Below are 24741 nucleotides of genomic sequence, written 5' to 3' on the forward strand. Positions count from 1 at the left end.
TTTCTTAACTAACTATGAATTATTTTTATATTTTTTTTCTGGGTTAATTTCACAGTTAATGTAGAAAATTATGTTGGCCACTATTTAGAATAGGACTGGGACTATTCCTGTATTCAGATATTCATGTATGTATGCGAATAAAATTCGAATATCCGGTTAATTTCCGTTAGCTTCCCTATTCAGATATTCGAATTTTTTAATCAGATATTCGAATATTGAAATATCCGCATAGAACTCCCAGCCCTCAAAAAATTATGCAAGGAAAGTTGGAGTGTTAAAACTTCCAAATTTTTTTTAACCTATAAAATTCTTTAAGAACGAGGCCGAAAATGTGTGAAAGCCTAATAATTTTTGTTCGATAATTTTCTAACAAATAATTGTTACTATTTGCACATACCTGTTTGCACAAGCGCCTTCGCATAATTATTTTGCTCACAGTGAATGGGGAGCTCTTGCAAATTGCAATGCGAGGAAGTATGATATTGATATGACATATGTAGCATTGGAGCGTGGTTCTGGGGTAAAGAAGGCCCATGCCTGCGGAGATCTGAATGCATGAAATGATCGCACTTGATTCTTTACGTTAATGAATATTTTACTAAATTAACTATTCGCACGCACATTCTTCGCTTCGTCGTTGGTCTATTTCAAATGGAAGACTGAAGTAGGCATATAAAAAACTACAATATTATTTCGTAGACCAACCCATTAGGTGGCCATCGTAATGGAGTCACTTGTCGTCGAAGTGCTCCTTAAGTCGCGTTGTGAATCACTAAAATTATTGTCATGCTCGTTCAATAGGCGCGCAGTCGTAGCAGCATTTGCGGCGCGTTTGACAAAATTCAAAGTAACCAATGAGTATGCTTGGGCCTCTGATTCAACCGATTCTGCATCTGCGCTGTCGTATTTGCAGCAATTCGTCTTGTTATCATTTTTATGCTTATCATCATTGTCCACATTAGCGTGTATATTGTCGTCATCGTTGCTTTGTTGTCGTCGACTCAATCTCATCGTTTCTTGCGCATCTCCTACTCCTGAATCGTTGGAGGACGTTGTCAAACAGCCAACGCTATGAGAGCTATGTATGTTTGTTGGAAGTGGCGCTGGCATTGCCGCTACTGGCGCTTGCATTGCTGGCGGTCTTACGATGCCCGCCACCGAAGGGGAAGCGCAATCGGCGCTTTCGCTTTTTGATTGTGCCGCCTCCATCGAGACTTGCGCTGTCGGCGTTGAGCAACAGCTGGTCCTCCATTTGGGTATCACTGTGTGTCGACGCAATAGTTGCCGTAGATGTGGTGGTGGCGGCGTTGGTGGCGGTGGCGGTGGCATTCCCATGCTGCTGTGTCTGCCCCAACAGCGATTGCAAGCTAAGCGCGCCTGGCAGCTGTTGTTGGTATTGCGAGGATATTGTGCCAATTGCTGGTGGTTTTCCAGTAGTTGCACCGTGCTGGGGCTGCATGAACGACTCCGCATCTCTTGCATGCTGATGATGCTGCTGTTGCTGCGCTGACTGTTGCTGTTGTTGTTGTCCATGATTGATTGACTGGTTGTGCTGGAGTTGCTGTTGTTGCTGCACAGACTGCAGTGGCTGCCATATAAGCTGTTGATGTTCGTGTTGCTGCTGGTGCTGTTGATGGATTGGTAAGAAGCGCTCATGTGATGACCAACGTCCGGGAGATTGCCCTTTGCCGCTGCTGCCGCCGACAACACCGACGCTGTTGCCACTATGCCCGTCTGCGCCGAGAGCCGCTGGTGCGGATGGGGTTGAATGGACGGACGATGATGTAGATGATGTGGACTGTTGGCTAGCCGTGCTGTGCTGTTTGACCATCTTCTTGTTGGTTCCGCCAATTCCACTTCCGCCGCCGCCGACGAGATGCTGTCCGGTGATGGATAGACCGTTGTTGCTGCCGCCGTTGTTGCTAGATTTCGCGCTAAGTTGTTGCTGTTGTCTGTTAAGGTACGTGTAGATTTCCATTGGTACCAGGTCCGTGCTTTGGGATCGCAAAAGTTGGCTGTGATGTGGGAGAAGGAGAAATACAAATCGGATGAATTTTTTTTTTGATGGCCAAATGTTTGAGTGTGTGGGCAGTGAGTGAGTTGGTTAGTTAGTTGGTTGTTTAGTGACACGCAATGGCATAGACACACAAATACAAAAAAAAACACATACATATATTTTGCCTGCCACCTCGCCTACAAATGGATATTTGTAAGTAGCGTACTTTTGATTAGAGTAATGAATGCGTTAATATTGATAGCGTTTTGGTTTCGAAACACTCGGTTTGATGAACACAACTAAAAGCTATACGTTGTTATAATTTTTAATATATTACGATCTAAATAGCAAGAGTTGTCGACTACTTGGGCTTGGGTTGGCAAAGAGAAAGTTCAATAGGAAAACTACAAATAATATTTAATAATATTATGCCTTTATTAAAAAATAAAATTTATATGCCAAAAATGATATGAAGCTTCCTTACACTATCAAATGTGCGTTAATTTATAAAAATACCAAAAGTAATTTTTCCGCTATCGAATTCAACTGCAAACAATTAAATATATATATATATATGTAAATGAAATATTTGCCACGCACATACCCTTGTGACCAGCTGATTAAGTCAAGTGACATTTTGACTAGTTTTAACTATTTTTCTTTTGTTTATTTAAAATTTAATTTTTTTAATACAATTTTAGCACTTAACCTAACCAGCGCTACATAAATACTTCTTACTAAAACTTTTTATTCAGAATTTTTAGAAAAATTTTGGGTGTGCAGTTTTATAGCTCATTAAATTTTAGCATTTTTTGTTGATTTTCTGCCATATAAAGTATGCTCGAGAATTTCGTTTGTATGGGAGTAAATGCCTAGCACCATCAGCAAAAAAATTATTAAAAAATTAACGCGATTTTCTAGCGTCTTGAAATTTGCAAATTTACTACTAAAATTTAATGAGCTACAAACCCGCATAAACAAAATATTTCTAAAAATTCTAAATAAAAAGTTTACAACTTTTGCCTGCAATTGTTACAGTTTGTTGAATTTTCATAGTTTTTGTAAGTTTGAGTTGTGGATTTACATTAGTAGCGCTGGATAGGTTAAGTGCTAAAATTTTATTAAAAAAACTAAACATTAAATAAACAAAAGAAAAATAGCCAAAACTAGTCAGAATGTCACTTGACTCAATCAGCTGACCACAAATGTATGTAGCAGGTCTGGGAGTTCTATACGATTTTTTGGTATATCCGGATATTCGAATATTTTATTTAACACGCTATCCTGCTATTTCTTCTTATATGAAATACACTATTTCGTAGGGAATCGAGCGGCAAATAAAGAAAAACTGTTTACCTCCTTTTGGACTTGCCCCATTACTGCTATGCTTATAGACTTGAAAAGTACATCAAGTACAATTAAGTACTAATTTTTGCTCTATAGCTTATTTCATGCTTATAATCTAGGTATTCTCCTTTTTTATAGGCATATATCAGGGCAAATTTTCTGTTGTTTTGACCTGATTTTTTCGGTAACTCTTAATAGCGGCAAAAATGTCTGTCTTTTTTTTTTATTTATAAAAAAATTCATAAAATATCTCATAATAAATTATGTGTATGTATGTATGTGCTATATTTGCTTTATCCAGCTATGCATTTCTCATGAACTTATTAAACTATCTATAAAAAAATATTCTCTATTTCTTAGTTAAAAACTGCGGTTTTTCCACAATTAACATTTTCTACATTTTGGCCAACCCAAGCTTTGGATACTGATAAACAATTTATTTACTAATTTTTCCATTTTTAAATTCCTATTCTTAAATTACAGATGTATGCATGTCGAAAAAAGCCGATTTATGTTTACATGTATGTCTTGCAATATGATTGTATATGAATGTATGTATGTATGTATGTATGCACGAAGAAACATAAATTTTAGATTGTTTACATTATTGATAGCATAGATACAATTTACAAAATTGTTATTAACATTTTGATAATGGAATTGAGGACATAATTTAATATCTTCGATCTTATTTTTTCAGTGAAGAATTCGAACTACAAGAACACCGAAGTTCATGTAGAAGATTTTGTTTTTTGCATTCTGAAATTGTAAAATCAGAAAAGAATTTTGGTTAAAAAGAAAGAGTGAGTATTTAGATTTGAGGTTATTTTTTTTGTTTTTTTTTGTTTTATAGTATGTACATTGCGCAAAGCAGGAGTAGGGGAGCAACAGCAACTGTAACATTGAGAACGCTTTGAAAGCATTGAGGAGAATGGAAGCCGAATTTTTGATTAGTGCACTTTTAATTTAATCCTTAGGAAGGAGGCGCTGCACATTGCCAGTCGACTTATGTAAGTTAGCTTGCTGTGTGACCAAAGCAGCAGAGCACACAAAGTATTTTTAGTTAGATTTCTAAAGCAAACCGCAAGAATAAATATATAATAAAGTTCTTGTGCACACATTGGATCTCTTTGAAAGTGGTGCGAGAAAGGTGAATAATTCACAAGGACTTAAAAGGGACTGTACGGCGGCTCTCTGTTTATGGCTTATGGGTCAATAAAGTAAACAAACCTCGGAGTAGATTTGCGAGGTGGAGGAAGTGGTGCACGATTCAGAGTACCGACCACAGCGAGATGTGGTGGCAATGGCGGTGGCGGCGGTGGTGGTGGATTAGGTGCAGAAGATGGTATTATTGTTGTTATTGCTGGTGTCGGCGTTGGTGACACAACTAAATTAGACGAATTGTGCTTCTTCAAACGTGGCGGCACCGGTATGGAGCGTTCAGATGAAGATGGACTATAACGACTGTCATCACCACCAGCCAAGCTAAGACGAAGATACATACATATAATATAAGTAGAATAGAATGGTAGAATGCGGTAATAATGAAACAAATACATACATATTAATAATAATTTAAGTTATGGAAGAAATTATTATACAAACATAGAAGTGAGTTTTTTAACTTCGATTAAAACTTTGTTGGAAACATTCTTGACAATTGTCCAGTTTTTCTTTTTTAATTTCTAAATAATAAAGCAATGATGACTAAAATTCATACACATAAATACATACATAAATATGACAAATGGAGCGAGTGTTATTGCGATAAAAGTACACATAAAAATATATTAAGTGCTGAAAATCAAAAATAAATCGGTCGAAAAAAATAATAATATGGATCAAATTGCATAATACACTTTTTCTACGCAAGAGTATGGACACAAAATCAAAAGCCAAATAAAAATTAATAATATTAGAGCAACTAAATACATACGCAAAAATTTTTCTAAAGCAATCAAATTAGGAAAAACGAGATTTTTTGCATGTTCTCAATACTTTGAACTTGATTTTGGCGAGCTAAGGTATTGTGGCATCGTCACCATTTTAAAAAGATAATAAATAAGGGTTGTGGAACTGAATCGCTCAGGTAAAATCTTTTATAAAAGCGTACAAATCCTGACCTCAACAGCCACGTGGTTCGTTCTGCCTTTAACAAGTTGAATATGAAAACAAAGCTAATGGGTACTCTAGACCTATACGTAGATAGTCAGGCGGCAATTACGGCAGTTAACTCATGTTGTATTTCAACCAAAAACATCCTTTGCAGCCGGGAAGCCATTGACAGGTTGGCTGCAGATTGTTGGGTGCTGAAATTTGAGTTAGCTCACTTTATATCTAGGTGTGCGATATGATAAGGCAATCCAGGGCTAGATGGAATGAGTTAACCTAGGAACCTACCAATTCGAGAAGTTAGAGGACATCTCCAAAGTAGAGCTGGAATTTCTTCAGAAAAAGCGTTGACATCCTTTGTGATGTATACTTTAACGCCCTACCTAGGACCTACCGGTCTATGTGCGGCTCAACACCGGCCAAATTAACGTAACCACCCCTTCTGGGTCTAAAGGATAACGAGAAAGTACCTCCTGACAGCAAAACAACAGGCAACGGTTTCACTTTGTTTTTCCGATTGGCGTCAAGTCTGCTCAAAATAGAAATGACTGCAACGCCAATCAAAAAGGAATACCAAACTCTGCCCAAACGGTAATATCTATTAGTAGTAGTCAAACCCCCAAGGGAATTTTTCCCATCTCGGTAAATTTTTTCGAACAATTTTACCTTTCCATGTCCTCTTCGCACAAATACTAAGAGTGTAAGGAAAAGACAATATTATTTTTTGTAGAAAATAAAACTCCATAAGTTTCAGGTTTTAGTTGTATTTATTAATGCCATTTAACTTTGTAAACCCTCCCTTATGCCGGCGAATTTCTTGTCCAATTTGTTGTGGGTGCGGCGTTGCCTCTTTAACTTCATTACAATGTTTAGACCGGTTGACGTAACCACGTTTGTTGGGCAAGAATTCAAGAGATAATTTTAACTACATATTGGAAAAGAAATGTTAAAAATGGCATAGTCTAAAATTCCTTTTTCCTATATTGGAAATATTCTGTATTAACTCTGTATTTTAATATTCTGTATGGAAAAATCGGAAAACCCAATGGATAGGTTTTCCGATTTTTCCAATACAGAATTCCGTAAAGCAAATAAATATACATATTGTATATGTATAGTTTATATTAACGTAATGCGTTAAATTATAACGAATAATAGTTTCAGAAACAGTGTACAAATTCGTTCAAAAATATGGCTCGATGAAATCTGAGAGTACTGCAATCGTTTTAATAACACTTTGAAAATTCATATGGAAGAAATTGTACCTTGTGGTTTGAAAAAATATATACATACATATATATTTAGAGACAAATTCAAAATGGCCAAAAAATATCCCAAAAGATAAAAGCTGTAAAAGCATACAGAGAACTTAGAAGAAAAAATGAAAAAAGACTACACTCAAGTCATATTTGGTTTCTTAAAGGAATTGCTAAAAATGTAATTGTATGTATATTAACTTCTTTTGTCCATTATTTTTTTTATTTTATTTAGGAACATAATAAAATTACTTTAATTTCAGTATTAAGTAAGGTAATAGTAAAAATGTATTTTTAAACACGCTTTCTAAGTGTGAACCAAATCTGATCATAATTGCCTCCCTCCTGCGCCACCTAGCGGATATTTCAGTCCACTGCCCTGTCATTGGGTTACAAGCTAAGTTTGAAGTTTCAGGTCTCCAGCTCATCTGGAAGTTGGTGAAATATTAGGGCTGTTCAGGATCTTGTGCAAATAGTCTTGGATTTGCATTTGCAAATTTTTTGGTTGCTACCATGGCAACCGTTTGCATTTTACTGATGTAAATTTACAAATCACAGAATATTCATATGTAAGAACATATGCACAAGATCCTGAACAGCCCAATTAATAGCGAAATTCTAGGACATACGTACATAAAAAATACAGAAGTTTGCCCCAAAACAATTTTGGATCCAGAATTTTACTTTCCAGAATTTTAATTCTACATCATTTGGTTTTTAGAGAATTTCGAAGTACAGAATTTTTACCCAAAATAATTCTAACTGCAAAGAATTTTTTCACATTTCCAGAAATTTCAACCGAATAATTTTTGAAAAACAGATTTACTACCGCTCCCATTGTACTGCGATATCTTTCTACCTATCTAATTTTGCTGAAAATAGTATATTTAGCAAATCGCTTTGTATATAACTTGGATTTGCGAGTTTTCCATGCAATCCAGGCAGTAGAAGCGGAATGGAGAACAAAATCTGAACCAAAACCGAAAGCGCCAAAACTGTCTGAAAGTTAGCATAGTGCTGATTGCTTTCATATTTTGATCGCGCATCATGAATTCGTTCAATTAGTGGATTTGTCTTAACGATAATGCACCGTCTCATCGAAAAAATTCAACAAATAGGTATCACCGCCCAACCATCGCAGAAGTGTTCCTAGAGCATTACATACATACATAGATGCATTTCTGCATTAAAATTAAAATTTTGAAAATATGTTACTTACTTATTTTGGCGGTTAGGCTTTATGTTAGGGCTTTTTTTCTCAAATCTAAACTTCCGGTTTATGAAATTGCTCAAAATCCTTTTGGAGTTCGACTACCACGTAAACACATTCACGTTTGGGTATAGTTTGGCTGAGACCCTCAAATGACTATTGCACTGGGTTTGAAAGAACGCTTGGTTCCAAGATGACAACCATTTCATAACCTCAAATGAAGTTTTATCTTCTCTTCGACTAGCTTCACAGTAGTTAAATTAAATTGACCACCATGCAAAAAATCGCCGGTTGACAAATTTTCGATTTTCGACTCTGTTTTTCCTACTAGTAGTACAAAAAAAGAATTAAATTGATTGTTTCAATCACAGCCAAGCAAAAATCTTTCGTTATTAATTAAAAAAATAAAGCTAAAATCAATCTAAAAAAATTATAGCGATCATTCAGAGTTTTTAAAAAATATATACATTATACCTACATAAAAAAATGCATTTGAAAATTTTAAACTCGCGAGCCAATAAAAAAATTACAAAAATTAATTGAACCATTAGCAACCTATTAGCGTATGAATATGTTTAAAAAATCTAAAAATCCCGTGCTCATGCGTACAAGGTTGCAGATGCGGCTGTTTTGTTCCATTTTATATTCCACTCAAAACGTTGGTGTCGTTGCCAAATAGTCGTTTTTTTACTTTTACCGTTAATCTATCAATTCTTACACCCTTGCTTATAAAATCAGGGTTCAATTTATATTTCTTTTCGGCTTCGTAGAAATCTTGATCCATATATTTGCTTAAAGCACTGATCTATTTTATGTTAGTCTTATAAATATTTATATTAAGCCAATATGCTGTGAAGAAATTTACCTATCATTCAAATAGTAACTCGAATTGTGTATATTATTGTGCGGTGGTAACGGCGGCGGAGTTGCAATTGGCGTATTGACATTCGACACAGATGTCGGCGGTACAGACGTTCCAATAGCATTCGTTGAGTTACCAATACTTCCAATATGATTAAGCGTAGTCGCATCCATTGTTGATGAATGGCTAGCGGCAGCACCAGCACGTGACGCGACACTTGCTGCCGAAGATATGGACGTGTTAGCGTTCTTCAATGAGGGTGTGGGTGCGCCACCTAACATAAATTGCACTGGGGCATGCGTTGGTGGTCCCTCACTAGCATCCTCACTACCCGACGAATCATCACAAATTGCATTCGAACTGTTATTTAAGATGCCACTATTGCCACCGCTTAAACCAACCGAACTGCGGCTATAGTTGTCCAACATGCCTGGATAAATGTACAAAAGTTCTGGAACTTACGATCATCACAATCTATTTATATACTGTATAAGCGCTTGGAAATTGATTTAAGGTAATTAGGTTTTTGGACTTTATTTTAAGCAAAAAATGATGCGAGACCAAAAAAAGGCATTAAGATAGAAGAAATGAGAATATGAATGGAAATGAGATGGGCATTTCAAAAAGCAGCTCACACAGGCGTGTAAGGAATACCGGTTTATTTCCTGCTTGTATTTGTATGTATGCAGATGTAGACAAACAAATATACGACGATTGAGTTCAATTATGTACTTAAACTTCAAATGATTTTAACTTCGATTATCTAAAATATGTAATAAATAAAATGAAACGTTTCGCAAGTATTCATGGGTGTTTGTATATACATATGTGTAGTATTTTCTATGTAATATGCGTATGTATGAATGTATGTATATAGCTTGACTTTTCAAGCTGCTTAGGTACGCTTGTCATATACTTAAATGAGCTTTTTTGATTATTTGATGGCTGGGCAGCATTTTTAGTAAAATATTATGATATTTTAATTGTATTTCTAATTTATTAGTCAGGTTAGTTACATGTCGACCATACACATACAAAACTAATGAAATTGCGCTGAGTTAGATATGCATGCCAACAACACACTCATGCGGGCAATACAGTCAAGGACATAAATCGATATTTCTAAACAAATATGCTCTTCATATTCTAAAATAAATAAAATTTAAATTTGAGCATATGCCGTTTTTCGGAGTTTTGCTTACCTGAATTTGGCTTAAGGGAATTCGAATTGAAATTTACGTGAAATGGCACATACATATATGTATACGTACATATGCATGCTTAAAGATCGTTGAATATCTAAGAACTACATTTAATTGTGTTAGTTTTTTATGATATCTAATATTTATTTTTTGTTACTTTTTATATTGCCTAGGTTTTTTAATTTTTTGCTTTATTTTGTTTTCTACAAAATTATTATTATGTATCATAAAAAAACGTCATTGAATATAAATTCACATTCACTTCATTTTATTTATTTCTTTTTAAGACATTAATATTGTATCTTTTATTATTTAGTTTAGGCCGTTTTAATTAATTTTTTTTTCTTAATTTAGTTCGATTTAATTCTTTATTAATTATTTATTTTTCGTTATTTTATTTAATTCTATTAAATTCATTACATATATCTAGTTTTTTATATATTTTATTTGTTTTTAAATTTTTAATTATATTTAGAAATTTTTTGTTTTATTCCATTTTATTTTAGTTTAACCTAATTTGCTTTGTATTTCATCATTGTTCTTATATACAGTTTAGAAAACTGTTATATGTGGACACTTTCTCCATGGTAAAGAAAACGGAGCAAAATTGTATCTGAAAATTAAACATAATTTGCAGGAAAAATGGAATGGAATGACGCGTGAAATAATGAAATGAAACAAAATTGTGTTATTTAAAAAATTTATTGCAATTTTAAAGGAAAAAATTTATTATAACAATTAACTCTTTTTACTGATATCAATAAAAACAGTTACTTAAGCATTTGATGTAAAATCTCTAAAGCAAAAACTCGTATTGTTTATGATTTTTTTTTTCCTGAGAATACATTTTTGCATTTACTGCATTCGGAGACACATTCAACGTGGCATTATGTTTGTATGTCTATGATATATTAAAATATTCAAGAAAAATTTTAAAACACTTTTTTTTTCATTACAACTGTGTTGATGTTAATCCATTCCGGTGGTTTTGTCGCTTCAGTTATGGGGGAAGTAAGTGTCCACGGACACTTATTCGTCCGATAGTTGGAATGATTCAGTAATTTCCGTATGTAGACTAAAGCGATTTCCACAAACCGACCAATAACTAAACACTGTAAAATTTAAATATGAGAATGGAAAAATGGTGTATATAATCTTTGCTCCGAAAAATGTCCAAAAAATTTTGTTTACTGTATGCCACTGAGGAAATGTGTTGGTCATGACTCAGGCCATTTCACGAATGTATTGTAGGTATATAAAAAAAAAAAAGTATTTAAAATGCGCGTGTATGGTAGGTATAGACAGTTGTGGGTGGTATTAAGGCAGTAGCAAAGCGGAGGTAGTTAAATGTAAATATTTCAAAACCCGCCCAAAAGAAAAAAAACAAACAAACAAATCACTCATGACTTGTTCGTCATATGCAGCTTATTTTTAACAGCAATTGTGTATTCGCTCTGCTCGCTTTCCCTTTGCCACACATAACTGTCTACGCTAAACGATTTGTGGTTTAACAAATAGTAAATGCTGCCGCCGTCTTATGTCATTTGCATTGCAATGATCGCACTTTTTTCACCAATTTTCAATGAATACACTGAGAAGTTGCCATATGACAGATAAACAAATTACATAATAACCAAATCGTATTAAGAAGGATTAACTAAAAACAAAGGGATAGATTTCAAATAGGTGTAGTAACACTTTGTGAAGTCAAATAAGCAGGCAAATAAACCAAAATTAACAATGATGGAACTTACAACACCGGAAGGGATTAAGCACATTCGTTGTTAACATTAAATATTATCAAAAAAAAAAAAACTAAAAACTAAAAACTAAAAATTAAATATGAATTGAACTAAAAAGAAGTATGTTATATATAAATAGTAACAATAAGGTATGTATGTATGTATGTAAAACACACTTTTAATATGTATTAAGCTTATAAATACACATCATGTAAATGTAAAAGAATGCGTAAAAATATTTTTAAAAAAGGTAACAGGAGAATATTAATAAAACGCTTGCGCTAATTTTGGGGTAAAACAATGTAAAATTATGCAGATTTTAACATAATGAATATATGTATATCTGTTTAACGTACATACATATGTATAAGTATATAAATAATGTATTATTGTTTTTAACGCTTTTTTTCTTCAACACAAATATTGCGTGTATTGTGTCACAAGTTACAAATGTACACAGGTGAATATAAAAATTTGTATAAAATTATAACATTTTCTCGCTTCAGATGTTCAAGTTTAGTGTGTTGTCTAAATGCGGTTACAGCAATTGAGCTCATTAAGTATATACGCCAATTTGTTAACCCTTATTTTTTTTGTTTTTGTTTTTTTAATTCCATTTCTATCGAGTAGTCTTATTATACATGTTTGTAGGTGTTTTCTTATGAATATTTGCAGTCCATCGTTTAACTGACTTTTTAACTGCGTCGTCGTCGTTGTTGGGAGCAATCAAAATTTCATAGCTCATTATTTGTTTATGCTGGTTTTGTTCATTCTTGCTTTAGCTAATTGCTAGCATCAACAACAACAACAATAATAATCAATATAATCAATTGGCAAGTGTTAAACACATCTCAAAAGCTTTAACTGATTCTGATTTCTTTCATTGCTGTATGGATATTGTTTGGTTTTGTTTACATTCATTTCAATTCAATTCGATTCATTTGGCGTGGCACTGGTTTGGCATGTAAAATTTTAATGAGGCATACTCTAAAAATGAATGAAATGTTTTTTTTTCGGTTGTTTTTTTTTTTGTTGTCGATTGTTCTTAAAATAACTGCACATAATTGTTGATTGTTATAAATTGAGAAATGTTACTTATAAATACCTACACTATTAGTGTTTAGGATGTGTGAGACAGAAGTGTGTAAACAAGTAGTACGTGAGTTTTTTTCTTAAACGAGTAGTCAAGAAAAAATTGCACACATACTTTTTTCAATGAGATTACGTATGCATGTACATACTCTGTCCACGGTTTTTGCTTATAATAAATTTACTCATTAACACCTGTTTAAGAACGTTAAAATGTGTTTTTTTTTTTGGTTGGTAATTATCAACATGATCTCCTTTGATCAGTTGATGAATTACGCCAGCTAAATATAAATTTAAGTGAAACTCTTATGATTTCCAATATGTACACCCAAGTATCTCACGCTGTGGTATTTTCATATTTATGTGCACTCATTGCACTTTTTTTACGAATTCGATTTTTTTCGAAACTACAAAAGTGTATCTATGTGCATAGGTATGTATGTATGTATATACAAATAGGCTTTCTTTATGCACTCCTAAACCATTTCTTGCCAATTGCATCGTAGTGAGCGGATCTAGGAAGGTTTGCAAGTTTTCTTTTGATCCACTAGGTGGCGCTGGAGTCGTTATATTTGGAAAAATCGTCTTCATAGTGCGATTTAGCTCAAATTCGGTACAGGCATATATTGGCCATGATCCGGTAGGCAAGCGATGCCTACTTCGTAGAACAATAGAGCTGGCCGGCTCTTAACAACAAAACTTCGGGCGCACAAAACTTCAATTCGCATTCGGTGCTATAGTTTTTTTAATATTGTTGTTGATATTGTACGTTTGGCAAATGTTTGTATATTGTGGAGATTTTTTCTAATGTAAGTATTTTTGTCAAGGAAATGTTCTACGAATTTTATACAAAACACCTTCGATTTGTAAATATAACTCTGGGTATGTACTAGTGCATTAATAACTATATCAGATTTCCATTGAATAACATACTTTTGATTTTGCTTTGTGGTTTCCGCTTTATAAATGCCAAAATATTGTGTATTTAGGGAATAAACCTATAGATCTCATTAAATTGAATTGTTATTAACTTTGGATATGAAGATTTGCAATTTAATATTTAAAATTTACACATTCCCATTCAACCATTAATTTACTTTCTCAATAAGTTATTTGAAAAAATTACACAAATAACAACGAAAAAATTAGTAAAGGAACAATACTGTCGCAGGAAATGAGATACAGTATACCCCTGAATTGATTATAGAAGTTCACTATTTATTTTGACAGTTAAAAATTAATCAATATTAAAGTTTTCAGTACTCACTGCCCAAAATATAAATATTTAAGTATGTACTCAGTACATATTTAATAAAATATCGAAATCTGTTGACTTTTATACACTTTTGTCTCACATCGCTAGTAAACATTTTATAAATGCTCTTTAAGTTACCCTAAAAGCTTTTTATATAAATCAAATATAATTTTTTTTATGAAAATAGTTCTTATTAAAATGTGTATATAACTATTTTTTATAGCTAACTTATATCTGATTTTATTTTAGTTCTTTTTATCTTAAACGACATTCTGTCATACGCTTATATGCTCAACTTTTCTACTGGTATACTAAGCTACAACTACTAGGGCTTCTAAAGCGAATTTTCTTTTAATTGGCACTCTAGCACCAAAACATTTTCTTTTATCTAGCACCGAACCATGGTTTTTCGTATAATCTAAATAAGGCATAATGCTTATGGAAGAAGTCAGCCAAAAAGCAATAACTGAAGATGAAATCATTTTTTTCTTTTTGCTCAAATTTTCCTTAGCTTACGCGTTAACATACTACCAGCCGTGTTTCGGTATTAAGTTAATGTCGCAAATCTAATGGCGCTCAAATATTGTGGTATTCTTTTACTGTTACTAATGTATCTATATTGTTGTTTGCCTTTAGAGAGATAGCGCTTTAAAACGACACATATTTACATATTTGATGACATGACTGTGTGACGAATTGCTAAGTACGTCTACTCTTTTCTTATATCGAACTTTGAAAATATTTATGTAGNAGTAAACATTTTATAAATGCTCTTTAAGTTACCCTAAAAGCTTTTTATATTAATCAAATATAACTTTTTTTTTATGAAAATAGTTCTTATTAAAATGTGTATATAACTATTTTTTATAGCTAACTTATATCTGATTTTATTTTAGTTCTTTTTATCTTAAACGACATTCTGTCATACGCTTATATGCTCAACTTTTCTACTGGTATACTAAGCTACAACTACTAGGGCTTCTAAAGCGAATTTTCTTTTAATTGGCACTCTAGCACCAAAACATTTTCTTTTATCTAGCACCGAACCATGGTTTTTCGTATAATCTAAATAAGGCATAATGCTTATGGAAGAAGTCAGCCAAAAAGCAATAACTGAAGATGAAATCATTTTTTTCTTTTTGCTCAAATTTTCCTTAGCTTACGCGTAAACATGCTACCTGCCGTGTTTCGGTATTAAGTTAATGTCGCAAATCTAATGGCGCTCAAATATTGTGGTATTCTTTTACTGCTACTTATGTATCTATATTGTTGTTTGCCTTTATAGAGATAGCGCTTTAAAACGACACATATTTACATTTGATGGCATGACTGTGTGACGAATTGCTAAGTACGTCTACTCTTTACTTATATCGAACTTTGAAAATATTTATGTAGATACTGCATTTATTGCTTTTGACTAACAATAAGTGTGAGAAAGTGCCACGCCTGTTCAGCTGCCTTATTCAGTCGAGAACAAATTGAAGTGGTCAAAATTGGGCTTACCTTGCACAGACTCATCATCTAAGTCATCGCTGCTACTAGTTATGCGTCCTGCAAGAGATTAAGTTCAATTGAGTTAGCACAAGCATACGATAATTTATTGCAATCTTATTTTTCATTTCTCTTTTATTTATTTACCTCGCGATCCCTTGTTCGAACCAACGCTGCTACCGCCATTACGACTGTACAATACATTTTCGAGATACTGCAACCCATTATTATTGACAATATTAAAACCAAGACAATTTTCAATTTGTTTCCAACGATGTAAGCGCTCCTGCAACTCGTTCGTTACTTCGCCGAGAGAATTGCGTGCCTCCACTATGGAGCGATCAACATCATCAATACTTTTGCCATGCGTCGACACGAAGGCACCAACTAAGCTTGATNTATTCAGTCGAGAACAAATTGAAGTGGTCAAAATTGGGCTTACCTTGCACAGACTCATCATCTAAGTCATCGCTGCTACTAGTTATGCGTCCTGCAAGAGATTAAGTTCAATTGAGTTAGCACAAGCATACGATAATTTGTTGCAAGCAAGCAATTTACCTCGCGATCCCTTGTTCGAACCAACGCTGCTACCGCCATTACGACTGTACAATACATTTTCCAGATACTGCAACCCATTATTATTGACAATATTAAAACCAAGACAATTCTCAATTTGTTTCCAACGATGTAAGCGCTCCTGCAACTCGTTCGTTACTTCGCCGAGAGAATTGCGTGCCTCAACTATGGAACGATCAACATCATCAATACTTTTGCCATGCGTCGACACGAAGGCACCAACTAAGCTTGATCGCTTTTTGCGTAACTTTTCGCATGCTTCACGAGCTGACTGCAATTGTTTCTCGGCTGAAATGCGTTTCTTAAGATGATTTTTGCTCTCCAACTCGTAGGTATACTGTAGCCAAGATTGGAGTTGCGGTGGCGGCGTCCAGCAGTTGTCCACCAATTCGATTTCAGCGCGCGACAATTCAGTACGTAACATTTCGATTTCTTTCTTCAACTTTTGCACCTCCAAATCAGAGCTGGAAGATGTAAGTGAAGGAGCCTCTTTCAGTCGACGCTCCAAATCCATTTTTTCGGTCGCGACATTCTCCTGCTCCATGCGTGCACGTTCCAATTCCTGTGGGGAAGGCATAATGTTTTAAAAGATTCTTCTTCTTTTTTTTAATAGTATAAACAAAGACAAAAGTAGTTATTATTAGTAGTGTTGAAAATATCTATGTTGAAAGTACTAAGTACTCGATTCTCAAAAAATATCTATACTGAGTACTCAAAGTTATAACTTGTGTATTTCCTAAATGAATAAAACATTAAATATTGCTGGTGTGGCTGATTTTTAAATTTTTTTCAAAATTACTTGAATTACCATACCTAACTGGACAGTTTTTATTTTATTTTCTTTAATTTTTTGGGCAACACTCAGACGTGCACCACAAACTGAATAAGCTCAGTCAAAAACTAAAGGTAATCAATGTTGTCTATCGCCAGGCTCTTTACCGTACACTAAGCTAGCTTAGTGCTTTGCAAAGCACATTCATTTTACATTTCCTCTTTCCTTTGCTTACCTTTTGCATTTCTTGTAAACTTTGTTCGGCACGCTGCAGACCCTCCATATCTTGTGCCATGCGTCGCAGATGTCTCTTGGCATTTTTATTCTGTTGATATGCGTACCAGCAACCTATAATTGCACTTAGTAATAGAGTCACTAAAATGTAATCTTTCCACCGTGTGCCCGTTTCTGGAAGATTAAAGAAAAAAAAGAAGTATATTACTTATGTTACTCACACAATGAATGGAAGAAAATCATACCGCGTGGTGGCCCAAAAAGCACAACATCCATTGCCTTGAGCGCAATTTTTTGCTTATGAATAGGATCCTTTATGCCCAGCACATTGCCCACATAGTGCATATTATTCACTGCCAACCTGTAAATAAAACAGAATCAAATTCAGAATTCAGCATGTCGTAATACAGACATTGAATCACGAGAAGTTTTTATGTAGTTATATTTTATAAACTTTTTTACTTTTTGATGAGCGAATTAAAAAGCTAAATGAGAATCTACGAATATTCAAGCTTTTACTTTTTTCTAACTGTTTTTATTTGAATCAGTGTACACCGTCCACTTGCTGACTAAAAGTTTGTTAACTTCTCACAAAATTACTGACATGCACGGATTACATACATACATGTGTGACTAAAACTGTATGTATGTAGTATTGTAGGTATGTTAATGCATACATAACTTTACAGTGTACGGCTCGGTAGTTGTTGGTTTAATTGCACGTTCCACTAATACTACTCCCCTATTGTCATAAAATCATGCACAATGCGAAAGCTGGAGCAAAAAATTCTCATCGCTATGTAATTGGCACTTTTGCCATCATTAGACAAAAAATCATTACCCAGTGCTCGGTGCTTAGCTTTTTTATGGCAAATCGATGCCTTTTTAATGGCGTTAGAACTTGCGGTGCTCAATGGTGGAAGGCCGACAACAGTCAGTCAGTCATCACTTCCCAGGTGAGTGACTATTAGGTAATGTAAAAAAATGTAGATACTTTCAATTTAAGCCCCCAAACATGAGAGTCAAACAACACAAAAAATTGCTCAGTTCTACTGTTTTTCCAGTAAAAGTTGTAGCACAATGAGCACAATAAATGATGTTGAATCAAAATATTAGCTAAACTGCTAACAAATTAAAAGAAATCGTGTTAACTTACTCGCACACAGTGTTATTATTTGCCAAAATTGCTTTATAACAATAAGTTATTTATTTAGTATTAGAGGTATAAATATATACATATCCACAAATTACTTACTTTACATCGCTCAACAAAATTTTGGTAAAAACTTAATTCTTTTCTCGATTTAGCTAAATTTTCCGAATAACTTTTAATTTGATTATCTAAACACCAACTATCAACAACTTAATTACGCCTATTAAATATAAGTAGTACTCTACATGCGTTCATAGATTTAAAATAATTGAAATCATTAAAGTTTTATGTATGTACATTAGGGTGGTCCTTAAAAATATCAACATCGAAATTTCGCATGGGGCAACCCTTTATTTTGTTCTACGTACAGCATATTTTTAAAGATCACTACCAAAGTTTTAAAAATTTTAATTGTTTTTAAATCGCAAATAATCACTTTGACTCGAAATATAATAAATTTGGCATATTATTGAAACTTATTCGTATTAATTCATAAACTCGACCCCTATTTTTTTTTAATTTTGAAATTTCCGTGTATTCCCTATGATGTCTACATTTTAAAGGATCGTATGTTACATTTTTTTTTTACGAAATTCACTTTTTGATGCAACAACCCATAACGTATCACCTGTTCAAATATTACGGTTTAAATCCCTATAGCAACTCCAAAAATTGACTGTGAATTTTATCGTATTAACATACAATACACTGCATACATACAATGCATTTTTCTTGTGGGCGAAATTAACGTATGTGCTCAGAAATTAGAATGTACAAACAAAAATTGTGTGTTTAGTTATATTTCTCAATTATCTCTGCAAATCTAAACTCAGAAAAATCAGAGAAAATACAAAAAATACTTTCCTGCCAAATTTGGCTTTTGTAACATACGATAATTTTGGGAGGAGGGGTCGGGTATTTCTTGCAATTTTTCCTTTACATAAAATATTATACAGGGTGCATAATAGTTTGTGTATTTTGAACTAAGCTCGTGCTTAGAGCTGATGTTTTTTATGATAAGCGAATATTATAACTTTTGCTGTCACGCGCCACTCGTTAAATTTGCAAATAGCATTTGAATTGTGATTTAGTAGTTCTGCGTAATTATTAGGTATGAAAGTATGCTATTACACAATTTATTATTTTTCTAACAAAGAGATACCTAAAAGTTCATTTTTTTGCTATAATTCATTAGAAGTGTACATATGTACATAAAAGTAAGTTAAATAATCTTCGATTTCTGGTCCGGGAAACATCAAAAATGATAGCGAATAAGCTTTTACTAACACGGTTTGCCCTTCAGGTAAACTTCTCCCACGAAAAAGTTACTCATGAAAAAACACTTGTAAGGTGAAGCGACTCGGTCATATAGTAAACAAAAAGAGAGCGCCCAATATTTATTGTTAACACTATTGATAAGCCATACTACATGCAAATGTATGTACATGTAGACTTCTTTTCCTAAGGATTCCTAATAGGATTTCAAATATGTATTTAATCAACCTAAGTTTTGGCTTCAAATTCCATTTTTTTCGATATCGTATTATAACCATAAAAAAATTTGCACGATTAAGTTGTTATACATTTTAGTATGTTTGGTATTTTTCTCTTAATAATTTCAATACACATTTTTTCAAATGCTTCTCTTACCTTGGCAATGATGCTCCAGTTACTTTGTGCAAGCGGAATAGCTCAACATATTGTGGCAATTGTACTGATTGTGCTAACCAGTCTGTCGTTTGTTCCATAGTCCAGTTATGTACCTATACCCAAAAACAGTATGTTTGTATACTAAAACCCAGAAAAAATTATATCTTCAACTTACCTCCGAACGTAGCCATGCTTCCCATAATTCCTTCACCGATATATGCATATCATCATTGAAATGGAACGCTTTCTGACGTTTCTCATAACCAGAATCATATTTGAGTTCTTCGCGTAAAAACTAAAAAAAAGTAAAAAACAGAGCAGATTAACACAGAAGTTGAAGCTATTACTTTCCAATACTTATTGCGTATTAAAAAACCCAGTGAAAAAAAAACAATTTCAAAATACTGCAGTGTACTTACGTCGTCCGATTCACTTAAATCGATATTGCCATTGTCGTCATCGTCGAGTTGACGATGCAGCGTACGTATTGCCTCCATACCCAAACGATCTTGCAAATTTCCACTATAGCAATCCAGATCATCTGCATGGCAAGCGCCATCAGCAGAACCACTGCCCAATGAACCTGTATTTGAAGAACATCAAAAGAATAATAAAAACCAAAGCAAATATTAGTAAAATTGTAATGATATGGACCAAGCTGCGGTATATAAGTTGTACAAACTACATATGTACATACATAAGAATATATATGTACACATATAGACAAAACAAACATATAATTTTAATTATATGCACAAAGATAAATATTTATTTTCATACATATGTAGTAATTGAAGCGATAGTGGCGTTTGACAGTAAGTGGGAAAAAAGGTGTTGGAGGATTGGAGTTTTACATTTTTGCGCATTATAATTAATACATAATAAAAAAGAATACACAGATAATTATTTTATTAATATATATATGTATGTACATATATACATATGCGATCAACTAATTAGCAACGGAATTCAAAATGTTTTTTTTTATTTACTTTTAATAATTTTCATTTAAAATATAATTCAATCTACAACAGAAATCACATTAATAAAAGTTTCAGAGCTTTCACAAAACAAAAAAATAGTCCAATCCAATTTCAAAAAATTTTCAACATTTAAAAAAATTTTAATTAGAACATTTAAACAATTTTCGGGTATACAGTTTTGTAGCCCTTTCAATTTTAGTATAATAATGTGCAAGTTTCAAGTGTCTTGCAGTTGATTTTTTAGAATTTTTTTTTGTGGAGGAAAATCGACAGTAATTTTTACCGACTTGCACTTTATTGGAATGAAATTAAATGGGCTATAAAACTGCATACCCGAAAATTTTCTAAATATTCTAATTCAAAAATTTAAAATTTTGATGAAAATTTTTTGAAACTTGATTAATCTTTTTGAAAATCGTGCAAGCTTAGAAACTCTTATTTGTGTGGATTCTGTTATAGATTGAAATATATTTCAAATGAAATTTATTAAAAATAAATAAATAAACATAAGTTGGAAACAATATCATTTTGAGTTTCGGTGGTAATTAGTTGATCGCATCTGTACATATCTATATGTTTTTTCGTTTCTTTATTTGTCGACAAATGCGTAAGCAAATCGTAAATAAGAATTTGGCTTATTAAAATTGTTCCAGATAAGCGCAAAAAAGCGTGGGTGCCGCCGACTAAATAGTTGAGAAAACTTGGTTATCGCTAATTGTGATTTTTTTTTTGTTGAATAATCGTTAATTATAACAAAATACAAATATTTAAATATTGCGCAAACTTGTTGAATACGCTATCTCCGACACATGATTTGATGTGTGATTGGTGTATTTATATAGAATTTTTGGGCATGCAATAAATGATAAACACGAAAGAAGAGGTGAGGTCGCATTGTTCGCTTATCGCAGATTGAAAGGTGCAAAATGTTACTCAAATAAATTCGAAGTACAAAAAGTAAAATAAATTCAGCAATTTTCTATATATTTGATCTTTTGAAGGCCTTAAACGATTTTTTAATGCATATATGCATGAAGAGTAAAAAATGCCGTATTTGTCTAATTATGTGGCTGATATTACTAAAAAAAAAAAAAGGAATAAGATTTCATTTTGGCAAAGGACTCGCTTGGTGATGCTGCAGCGTGTTTATTTAAATTCATATCACCAACCGCACCTTAAATGCTATATTTATAATTATCATTTCCACGAGTTAACCGCAAGGTATTTATCTTCTTTTTTTTGGCTTTTTGCAAATTGGATGTAATTAATCTTCAACGAGTTTTTTGAGTTCAATATTGCGTCGCACCTCAAGAACTTTGTGTTTTTTTTTTTTTGTTAATGCAGTGCTTAACGATGTATCTCATAAAATATAGTTTTAAAATTAACTTTAGAGGAAATCAAATATCTCAAAGTACCACAAAAGGTATCCCCATTCATTTAAATTTCGCGTTAGCAACTTAGCTTTGCATTTGCATTTTGCTTAATAGCCGATGCAATCACTCTTAGCAAACAAAGTTGCATGCCAATCAATTCCAGCCCTCTTGCTCTTTACACTCATACTTACTGAATTCATTGCTGACAGCCTGTGACATAGCTTCACTTAACAGATTATATGAATTGCGCGGCTCCATGTGGCCGCTGCCCGAGGGAGATGGATGGTTTGGGGCATGCGTGGCGGAAGGTGGTACAGCGGGCGCCGGCACACCACTGTTACTACCACCACTACCGCCGCCACCACCACCACCGCCACCACCACCACCACCGACGATGCTGCCTTGATGATGTGCCGATGCATGCAGATGGTGCTGCTGTTGTTGTTGATGCTGGTGCTCAGCATTGTAGCGGTTCGCGGCTATGGCGCCCATTGTATCGCTGGGCGGCCCAACACTTTCGACTACATAGCATTTTTGAGACGCCACAGTTAAGAAGATTAGCGCGTACAGCAACAGTTTACGCTGCATTTTTTTATATAGTTCAATGCCTGCCGCCTCAATGCACTTGGTGAAGGTTATGTGGCGCACAAAAAGTGTGCAAGGTGGGTAGTTGGTGGTATGTTACAAGATGTACAAGAGTGGACGAATAATATTGAAGTTTTACATATATTTAATTAACTTTAATCGAAAGGACAACAACGTCTACCTGAAAATAAATAAGATAAATGGTTCTAATTAATAAAATAGTTAAAAATGCTATAAAAAAAAAAAAATTTTTACAAAATTACGAATGCGCTAACACTGACTTCGGCCACTAAGCCACCAGCTGACCTTTAAGCCGCGTGCCGTGCTGACTAACGTTTTATATGTTTCTATTTTATTTTTATTTTTTAATTCACCTGCAAACAACGGTTTATAGCGTGCCTTAGTAGCGAAGACTCAAAACGCAGCACGCTTCACCGTTGTGGGACGTTCAATTGAAATCAAATTCAAATCACTGCATTGGTTCAAGTGCAATTTTTCGCGTAAAGCTCCAAAAAAAAACACAGAAATACACAAACGAACTTAAAGGAATAAAAATTCGTAAAGCTGTTTTAAACCACAAAATGTTTCGTATCGACTTGGTTGCAGCCGCTCAATGGTATCTTGTTTGTTATCTGCTGACTGGCGATGTACTGCGAGTAGCCGGCATGCCGTTGTAAGGTTTGCACGTCGTATGTGCTCGCACAAGCACAATAATAATAAAACGTAAAAATCTAAATAAAATAACAACCAAAGATACCTGTACGTAAATATTTACATATGTACATACTGTTTGTATATACGTACATATGTATAGAGAAATGTGTAGAGATGTAGTTGTGTATGTATATACAGTGTTGGAAAGAATAATAGTAACGTACAGCTTTCATATATTTTTATTGTTTTGAAGAATTCTCTTATTTTAAATACATTACGATTTCATATATTTTATTTACGTTACTTAAAATATAGACAGACTTATTTTGCAAATGCAATAAGACATAAATAAATTGTGGGCCATTTTTTTTTTAATTTTGGCCTGGAAGAAATAATAGAAACAAAGTATTATTTCCAAATATTCTTTTGTAAATTTAATCACAATTATGTACAAAAATAATATTGTTTCAACATCTTGTTGAACCGCCGCCTTGCCTGCTTGCCTCTTCGCATCTTCGGTGCATCGAATAAACCAAGTTTGCACAAACACTTTACGGAATGGAATAGCTCGATTATTGAATGTGGCTCCACAATTCGTCTTTATTGCTGGCTTTAAAAGGCCCGATTCTCTGAGGTTTGGCGATTGAGACGGCCACTCTATAACTTGCACTTTTTCCCTTTTAAACCACTGCTATGCCAGTTTCGATGCATGTTTAGAATCATTATCCTGCATAAACTCCCACCGCAATGGCATTTCCTCTTTAACATAGGGAAGCATTATCGTCTGCAATATGTTTACACAGTCAACTGCGCACATTTTATTATTTATCGAAAATATTTGACCAACGCCTTCCTCCGCGAAGCAGCCCCATACCATAATGGAACCCCCGCTGTGCTTAACCATTTTTTTTTTGTGTATTTTGGATTAAAGGCTGTGTTCGTAGTACGTGTTACGTATTATTTTCCATCTGATCTAAACCTATTACTTTTTGTCTCATCAGACCACAGCAAATTTCTCCAATATTGACCGAAAAGATGTTTTCTGGCAAAAGCAAGTCTGTTGTTTTGGTTTTTAAGGCTCATCAACTGTACATTCTAGGGGTTCTGACTGGAAGTTTGGCTTCTGCCAATCTGTACCTAATGGTTCGGCATGTTATATCTAAATTCATATCTGTTTTCAGTTCTCTTGAGGACAGAAA

General features: G+C 33.8%; 1 protein-coding gene across 3 annotated transcripts; it reads right to left on the bottom strand.

Moving 5' to 3' along the window:
• Positions 1-693: 693 nt before the first annotated feature.
• Stim (stromal interaction molecule) lies at positions 694-22939 on the bottom strand. 3 transcript variants are annotated; one of them, XM_017628654.1, is made up of 11 exons: positions 22495-22891; positions 20367-20530; positions 20123-20242; positions 19948-20060; positions 17390-17505; positions 17146-17318; positions 16121-16700; positions 16005-16052; positions 8787-9234; positions 4574-4828; positions 983-2015 (listed from the first exon to the last, which is right to left on the bottom strand). In XM_017628654.1, exons 1-11 carry the CDS (start codon positions 22889-22891, stop codon positions 1079-1081), a joined length of 3351 nt encoding a protein of 1116 aa, XP_017484143.1. In that variant the 3' UTR covers positions 983-1078. The 3 variants fall into 3 exon arrangements, with proteins under 3 accessions (XP_017484145.1, XP_017484143.1, XP_017484144.1); XM_017628655.1 differs by lacking the exon at positions 4574-4828 and having other exon boundaries at positions 22495-22939; XM_017628656.1 differs by lacking the exons at positions 4574-4828; positions 8787-9234 and having other exon boundaries at positions 694-2015; positions 22495-22939.
• Between the last annotated feature and the right edge of the window lie 1802 nt (positions 22940-24741).

The sequence above is a fragment of the Rhagoletis zephyria genome, unplaced genomic scaffold (assembly GCF_001687245.7).
Source record: "Rhagoletis zephyria isolate East Lansing unplaced genomic scaffold, Rhagoletis_zephyria_1.1 Rzeph_scaffold_06112, whole genome shotgun sequence".
NCBI classification, from domain to species: domain Eukaryota; kingdom Metazoa; phylum Arthropoda; class Insecta; order Diptera; family Tephritidae; genus Rhagoletis; species Rhagoletis zephyria.